The sequence below is a fragment of the Schistocerca cancellata genome, chromosome 6 (genome assembly GCF_023864275.1).
Source record: "Schistocerca cancellata isolate TAMUIC-IGC-003103 chromosome 6, iqSchCanc2.1, whole genome shotgun sequence".
Taxonomy (NCBI): Eukaryota; Metazoa; Arthropoda; class Insecta; order Orthoptera; family Acrididae; genus Schistocerca; species Schistocerca cancellata.
Genome location: NC_064631.1, coordinates 24,664,442 through 24,673,559, shown reverse-complemented (window position 1 = coordinate 24,673,559; position 9,118 = coordinate 24,664,442). Strand labels below are relative to the sequence as shown.

The window sequence follows — 9,118 nt, the reverse complement described above, 5'->3', positions numbered from 1 at the left end:
ACTTGGTTGATTTTGAAGTTAAGGAATTCTGAATACCTGTAAGTTTGCATAATAGGCTGCCTCTTTGTATCCTTTCTCTAATACATTGGCTCATATTATTATCGCTGGTTAAGAGGACACCTAAATAATGGAAGCAGCTGGCAGCTTTAAAACAATCAGTAGAGGCCTTCAGATCATGTGGTGTTCTTCTTGCCTTAGAATTGGACAATACCGTCTATTTGGTCTTGTTTTCGTTTACCGTAAAATCAATTTTTGCTCCTTCTGCTTCCATCATTCCGTACATTTCTTTAAGGGTGTTTATATCTATTGTCACAATTGCACATCTCTGAAACAATTTCATCACTATTGCTCTCCTTGTATACTTTTTGTATCAGACTACGTGGTGCTAAGTTGAAAAGGACTGCAGATACGTCATAATTCTATTTCAATCCATTCGTAAAGTTTAAGTTCTTGGTCATTTTCTTGGTCTCTTTTACTTTTGTCTTGTGCCCATTGTGAACTCAACTATCACAAATGCCCAGTTTAGTACAATTTTGAACTGTTAATACTACCTAAAACTTGTGTAAAATGTGTTCTTTCTTCGGTGTCATTGGATCCTAATATTTTCCTGATGACTTTTCGTCTTCTCTTTCTTTGTGTCTCTCTTTGTGTTGAAAATCTGTGTTTCATCCCCATATAGACAATCTGGTTTGATGACTGTGTTGTAGTGCCTCAGCTTGATGTATTCTGAAAAGCTATTTTTTCTTTTTTTACTTTTGTAAGCCTGAAAGGTGTTTCCATTTCTGACAACGAATTTCATTACCATTATTTCTCAGACCGATTTCCTGGATAGTTTCGTCTAAGTATTTGAGCAGAGAAACTCTCTCCTTTTTCTTATATTTGATACTTAGAATTTTGGATTGCAGGTAGTCGCTAGATATAGCTTTTGTTTTTTCCAATTGTGTTTGGACCCCTACTCTATCTGCTGTTTCTTTAAGAATTTGTATTGGTTTTTGAGTTATTTCCTACTACTGGTTCTTTATGATTTGATTGGTTCGTCATTTTTAAGCTCTGATTTCAGTTATCTCCGCTCTTGCACAACTGTTTCTAAGACACAGTTAAAGTAATGGGGAGAGCCCATGACCCTGTCTCACTCCAGTTTTAACTTCATAATGTTCCGAAATTTCTGCTCTGTATTTCACCTTAGATTTTTGTGCTGTTTAGTGTTTGACTAATAACTGCCGTGGTTTTGGTTTCCAGACCTTGTTACTTCAGAATCTGGAGGAGAGGCTTACAGCCCATTGAGTCATCTTTGAAATCTACGAAGATACAGACTAGTTTCTTACTGTAAATTTTTTAGTAACCTCTGAATTAGTTTCATAACTAAAATTTATTCTGGGCAAGATCCATGTGGTGTGGAACCTGGTTGATATTGATCAATTTTGCATTCACGTTGTTGTAACAAATACATACCTCTTAAAAACAGTACTTAGTTCTCCCTGTAACACATGATTCCGTATACGGTGACGTGTCGAATCGATAAATTATAAAATCCTGCGTTTTATCTTGCGACTGCGACACCCAGTCGAAAGTCACAGCCAGTGGTACTGACACAAACTTTCAGTTTGTTCTCTAAAACGAGGTCATTTTCCGTCCGTATTTCGGAGGATTACTCAATTTTGATATTACTTCGACAGAAGCTTTCGCTCACTTTTGGGTGGTTTCCTACTCAAAGGAAAGCACTGCGTGTTCAAATGGCAGTTATTTGCTGCTGTTACATCCAACGTGTGTTTTTTTCCAAATTTGTGTAACCAAAAGAAGACACAGGATTCTAACATCAAATCGCTAACGACTACATCGTAGTAGAATGCACGCATTCTTAGTAGATCACTGGGAAGAAGTTTTGGTTTACCAGTAAATAACACCGTCAGCTTGAAGTAACAATTCGAGAAGTTATCTACCCGGCATGTGCAGACGAAATTTACAGCACTCCCGAAGATGAATAGTAGGAAAGGTGGCGAAATTTTGCTTCGAGTTGTCGGTGTTATTCGACTGATAACGAGAAATAATTTCGTCAGCAATACGCCATATAAGAAACCCGAATCTTTCCCCTGAGGATGAGCACCATTTTATGAAACTTTTGTGTATTAATAGGGACGAAATCTTAGGAAAAGAGTTACTGTTGACGGTATTTTCCCGAAACGTTACAGGTATTTTGTGCATTGCAGTTGGTCACGTCCGGTTGTAGCCGGCCTATCGAGTGAGGAGAAGTTGTGAGAGTGGTGGAGTTTTAAGCTGGCCGCTGAAGGGTCGAGGTGTTGGGCGGTGGGAGGCAGAGACGGGGGTGGGGACGCGGGCAGATGGCAGCTAGAAGTGCGGCAGCGGCCGCAGGTCGAACTTCCAGACGCGTGGCGGCGACAGCTCGCTGAGGTAGAGGGCGCTGCCGTTGGGGCAGGCCGCCAGAGCGTGCGGCGTCTCCAGGCCCTGCAAGCACAGAGAGAAAGCATACAGGGAAACTCTGTCGCCATCTAACGAGTGAAGAACGTAGGAAGCTTAAGAATTCATGCGACACTGACGAAAGGGAAACTCTCTCTACACTGCAGAATGGTTACATATAAGGTGAACGTTAATACACTACTGGCCATTAAAACTGCTACACCGAGAAGAAATTCAGACGATAAACGGGTATTCATTGGACAAATATATTATACTAGAACTGACATGTGACTACATTTTCACGCAATCCTGAGAAATCTGTACCCAGAACAACCAACTCGCCGTAATAACGGCCTTGATATGCCTGGGCATTGAGTCAGAGCTCGGATGGCGTGTACAGGTACAGCTGCCCATGCAGCTTCAACACGATACCACAGATCATCAAGAGTAGTGACTGGCGTATTGTGACGAGCCAGTTGCTTGGCCACCACTGACCAGACGTTTTCAGTTGGTGAGAGATCTGGAGAATGTGCTGGCCAGGGCAGCAGTCGAACATTTTCTGTATCCAGAAAGGCCCATACAGGACCTGCAACATGCGGTCGTGCATTGTTGTTGTTGTTGTGGTCTTCAGTCCTGAGACAGTGTCAAGGGTAACCGCAGCCATGGTCTCCGAGCAGATAATCCATGCTGCTGCAAACGTCGTCGAACTGTTCGTGCAGATGGTTTTTGTCTTTCATCTATTTCATCTATTGACTCAGGGATCGAGACGTGGCTGCACGATCCGTTACAGCCATGTCATATCGACTGCTAGTAATACGAGGCCGTTGGGGTCCAGCACGGCGTTCCGTATTACCCTCCTGAACCCACCAATTCCATATTCTGCTAACAGTCATTAGATCTCGACCAACGCGAGCAGGAATGTCGCGATTCGATAAACCGCAATCGCGATAGGCTACAATCCGACCTTTATCAAAGTCTGAAACGTGATAGTACGCATTTCTCCTCCCTACACGATTCATCACAACAACGTTTCATCAGGCAACGCCGGTCAACTGCTGTTTGTGTATGAGAAATCGGTTGGAAACTTTCCTCGTGTCAGCACGTTGTAGGTGTCGCCACCGGTGCCAACCTTGTGTGAATGCTCTGAAAAGCTAATCATTTGCATACCACAGCATCTTCTTCCTGTCGGTTAAATTTCACGGCTGTAGCACTTCATCTTCGTGGTGTAGCAATTTTAACGGTCAGTAGTGTAGTACCCTCACAGACACCATCCACGCCACACAACATTTCAAGCCGCTTCCCTGAAAGGACCCGTGATTACACAAACCCTCGAAAAGGGCTCGAGAGGTTGTGGTTTTTGTCTGTGAGGGTACTTGTTTTGGTACAGCCGTGTTGTCTCTCGACCGTTCCCATCTGCTTGGCCGTACACAAACACCATCTCGGCTTGTTCCCGACACGAATACCGGACGATTCTGCCGCTTACAGCACGCTGCGTCATATCTCACAGTCTACAATAAAGGAACACACTGCATGTGGTCAGAGGACCTTTAGTCAGAACCATCTACCGCGGCAACGATCCATTTCCGGACACGTTCATAGGACCTTCTTTCGCTCCATTTCTAGTTCGTAGTTCGTCCTTGCAGTTTTTTGTTTTATTATTGCTCACCCTCTATATTTCTGTGTTGATCATATGAACAGTTTCGGAGGTGAACCCTCGTCTGCAACAAACTTTATGTTTAACTAGTTGGGTACCCAGCGTTGCCCGGGTATGTCTTAATTCCAAATTCTATTATTCCAATTTCTCCTTGCCCCCCTCTCTGTTCATCGCCCCTCTAAAATCCATCTCCTCCCTCCCCATCTCTCTCCTCCTCACCCCCTATATCTCCATCTCACCCCTCTTTTGTCCATCCCCTAGTAACCTCTTTCTCTGTCTATCTCCTACTCTGGTCTCTCACTGTCTGCCTCCTCCTCCTCCCCTCTCTCTGTCCACCTACTTTTTCGTTTCTCCTCCTTCCCCTTGTCTCTGTCAATCTGCTCTTTTCCCCTTTCTCCGTCCATTTCCCCTCCCCCTGTCTCTATCTCCTCCCCCAATCTATCTGTGTCCATATACTCCTTCTCTCTCGCTGTTTGTCCATCTCTTCCTCCCTGCTTGTCTCTCCAGTTAGTACCCCAATCGCAATAGGAAGTTGGCGCTTCTTAAAACCACAGTGTTTCTTTCCACATGGCAAGTAATTTATGTATCAAAATTAGTGTAATCTATCCACGGGCTTAGGATCAGCTTTTCATGCGCGGCCTCGCCCGTGAACGCAAATGTGACATGTCTTTCACATCGTTGTTGTTGTTGTGGTCTTCAGTCCTGAGACTGGTTTGATGCAGCTCTCCATGCTACTCTATCCTGTGCAAGCTTCTTCATCTCCCAGTACCTACTGCAGCTTACATCCTTCTCAATCTGGTTAGTGTAATCATCTCTTGGTCTCCCTCTACGATTTTTACCCTCCACGCTGCCCTCCGATACTAAATTGGTGATCCCTTGATGCCTCAGAACATGTCCTACCAACCGATCTCTTCTTGTAGTCAGATTGTGCCACAAACTTCTCTTCTCCCCAATCCTATTCAATATCTCCTCATTAGTTATGTGATCTACCCTTCAGCATTCTTCTGTAGCACCACATTTCGAAAGCTCCTATTCTCTTCTTGTCTAAACTATTTATCGTCTACGTTTCACTTTCACACATGGCTACGCTCCATACAAATACTTTCAGAAACGATTTCCTGACACTTAAATCTATACTCGATGTTAACAAAGTTCTCTTCTTCAGAAACGCTTTCCTTGCCATTGCCAGTCTACATTTTATATCCTCTCTACTTCGACCATCATCAGTTTTTTGCTCCCCAAATAGCAAAACTCCTTTACTACTTTAAGTGTCTCATTTCCTAATCTAATTCCCTCAGCATCACCCGACTTAATTCGAATGTATTCCATTATCCTCGTTTTGCTTTTGTTGATGTTCATCTTATACCCTCCTTTCAAGACACTGTCCATTCCGTTCAACTGCTCTTCCAAGTCCTTTGCTGTCTCTGACAGAATTACAATGTCATCGGCGAACCTCAAAGTTTTTATTTCTTCTCCATGGATTTTAACACCTACTCCGAACTTTTCTTTTGTTTCCTTTACTGCTTGCTCAATATACAGATTGAATAGCATCGGGGAGAGGCTACAACCCTGTCTCACTTCCTTCCCAACCACTGCTTCCCTTTCATGTCCCTCGATTCTTATAACTGCCATCTGCTTTCTGTACAAATTGTAAATAGCCTTTCGCTACCTGTATTTTACCCCTACCACCTTCAGAATTTGAAAGAGAGTATTCCAGTCAACATTGTCAAAAGCTTTCTCTAAGTCTACAAATGCTAGAAACGTAGGTTTGCCTTTCCTTAATCTTTCTTCTAAGATAAGTCGTAAGGTCACTATTGCCTCACGTGTTCCAATATTTCTACGGAATCCAAACTGATCTTCCCCGAGGTCGGCTTCTACCAGTTTTTCCATTCGTCTGTAAAGAATTCGCGTTAGTATTTTGCAGTTGTGACTTATTAAACTGATAGTTTCACATATATTTTCTTACTTAACACATATTTGTATACTTATTGCACCTGTATCTCCAGCGAATTTCGACCGACAGTTTCACTTACACGCATCTGAATGTTTATGACATAATATTCCTGAACTATGTGCAAGCACATTCAGCGGTGTGTGTCTGCATACTGCCTTTAATAGTTTTGCGAATAGAGTTAGTGACAAAGAAGCAATAAAATAAAACTTCACGCATTACGCATTAGTTTTTCACGCATCTCTGTGTTAATGGCTTCATTTTTCCTGAACTTACGTTCAATGCTATATAGGAATACTGTCTGCAAAATGTGCTGCGAATAGAGCCAATAGTTAAGAAGTAATAAATGAAAACTTAGTGCCTGACGTGCAATATTACTGCATGAACTTTGAAAATGTCGTTAGCGACAAACGTTTTACCTTTCGTCATTTTGTGGGGGGTGTCAACGAGATAAATTTTCGTAAAGGTGTGAAGTTATATGTACAGTTGCTACCCGCTAAGTGTTCTCATTCTCAAGTAATGGATGAGTATAGTCCACCTATTTGCGTGCGGAGTGCTATGTTCATTTTCCACCCCACCCCCCTCTTCTTTGAAAGGTAGATGATTCTAACCCTTAAAAGCGCTTCCGTCCAAGTAGCAAGTGATTTGTGTACTAACTTTGGTTAAAATCGATCCAACAATTTATGAGTAAATGTTGTAGATACATGCATACATGCATGCATTTTTATAATATTTATGTATGTGGATTATTTACAGAACAAGTATTTTTGCGAACTACACCAAACCAGCGGCCTGAGGTTTCTATGAAGGCCCCTCTGCGTCGCTCAGAGGTTTGCCGTGTTGCCTGCCGCAAGGCGTGAGAGGAGAAACCAACAGCGCTTCGCGTAACGGAGCGAAGAAACACCAAGAGAAGTGGAAACAGTGAGTTCAGCTTCTTATTTTCAAAATCTCGATGCTAGTTTTCATCGAATTCTGAAGGCGTCAGATGTTGAACTACAAGTTATTCACTTCATTAAAGTATGAGGCTAAGTCAATTACTATCCGCAATTTAGTTACATTTTTGTTTATTTTGGTAGTACTGTCGTTTTACGTTGATGACGTATACTTTGTTTATTTGCAATTTTCAAGCTACAAGGTTAGTTTCGTTATCGCTGCCGTGCTGTTAATCAAGGCTGCCCCGCTGTCTATTAGCAGCAAAGAAGAGCAACGTGCAGTGATCCGTTTTTTGTGGTCGGAAAGCGTATCAGGGGCGGAAATTCATCGAAGACTTTCGGTACATACGGTAACAGTGTTTTGCCACCACGGAGTGTCTAGGAGTGGATTGAAAAATTCCGAAATGGTCGCACAAGTGTTACGCACTGTTAACGAACCGGACGACTGTTTACGCCACAAACGAAGAAACCACTGAGCGTTCACGTGAAATGATTCTCTTGGACAGACGATTAACTATTGACGAAGTGGCTCAGCGTCTGTAAATTAGTCACGGTTCTGCCTACGAAATCATCCACAAGAGACTTAGGTTTCATAAAGTCTGTGCAAGATGCGTCCCAAAACAATCACACAGTTGCATAAACAAACGAACTTGGACAATTGCAAAAAATATTTTGATCGCTATGGTAACGAAGGGGACAACTTCTTAGACAGGATCATTACTGGTGACGAAACATGGATCCATCATTACGAGCCGGAGAGCAAACGGCAGAGTAAGGAATGGAAACATCCAAATTCGCCGTGCAAGAAAAAGTTCAAGACCCAACCACCCGCAGGAAAACTGATGCTTACGGTTTTTGGGACGCACAAGGTCCAGTACTGTAACATTATGGGGAAAGGGGCACAACAATAAACAGTGTACGTTACAGTGAGATGCTTACTGCCAGGCTAAAGCCTGCGATTCGAAGCAAATGCCGAGGATTGCTGTCAAAAGGTGTTGTGTTGAACGACAGTGCCCGTCCGCATACTGCTTGCTGCCCACACTGTTGAAACGCTCCAGAAACTCAAATTTGAAGTACTGGGTCATCCTCCATATAGTCCCGATCTTGCCCCCTTCTGACTATCACTTGTTTGCTCCACTCAAGCAGGCATTAAAGGGCCGTCGATTTGCCTCGGACGAAGCAGTGAAAGAAGCGGCGCAGTCCTGGCACGCGGCTCAACAGAGAAGCGTCTTTTACGAGGGCATCAGGAAGCTTGTACAACGATGGACCAAGTGCGTTGAAACGCAAGGAGACTATGTCGAAAAATGATGTTCTTGTAAGTTTCCCATTTGATTACAATAAAATTTTATAACTACTTTGCGGATAATAATTGACATACCCCCATACAAACACATACCAGAAACGGTCGGATAGTACAGAATTATTCAAACTTATCTAGACTATAAAAGAAGTTTGTACTGAGGTATAGTATTATATGATTATATGTACGGGAACGCCACCTCAAGAAGCTGCTTTTTTCAGTGATCTCCAACAACACGGCTGCCAGACCAACGGAGAAAACATTTTCATGATGGAGTGCTGCAAGAGCTTATCCGCAAACGCAGTGCATCGAAAATTCAGGACCACATATGACAATTCTTCACCTCCCACACAATCCATTTCCGAATGGCTTCAAAATTTTAAACAGAGAGGATTTCCTGGTAAAGGTAAAAGCTGTGGACAGCCATCAGCATCTGAGGAACAGGTTGAAAGGATCAAGAAAACCTTCCTTAGAGGTCCAAACAAGTCACTGTCTCGTGGCAGTCCCGAACTAGTAATTACATAAGCAGCTGGTTGAAGAGTGTGGCGAAAACGTCTGAAAGTTAAACTGTATGGTATTCAGTTTACCCAAGTCATTACAAACTGCGTGAAAAAGTTTGAGGAAACTGTTTTGCATTGATATGTAGTGGCTAATGGAAAAGGGTGATTTCACCGGCAGGTTGATTTTCAGCGATGAATCTACATTTCACCTGAACGGCGAAGTAAACTGACTCAACGTGAGAATATGAGGGGCAGAGACTCTCGACGTTGTTGGGGAACATGTACGTGGATCTCCAAAGGATAATGTGTTTGCGCTTTATCACGGCAAAAAGTGTACAGTAAGGACACATCTTATCTGCGGAGGCG

At 42.9% G+C, this 9,118-nt stretch overlaps 1 protein-coding gene across 1 annotated transcript in view; it reads right to left on the bottom strand.

Annotated features, from left to right (window-relative positions):
- Positions 1-2,346: 2,346 nt before the first annotated feature.
- The window catches only part of LOC126191162 (peptidyl-alpha-hydroxyglycine alpha-amidating lyase 2), a 140,805-nt gene continuing 134,033 nt past the window's right edge, over positions 2,347-9,118 (bottom strand). The window contains exon 7 of the mRNA XM_049931934.1: positions 2,347-2,463. Coding sequence (XP_049787891.1) covers positions 2,347-2,463 — 117 coding nt within the window. The remainder of the gene's footprint in view (positions 2,464-9,118) is intronic.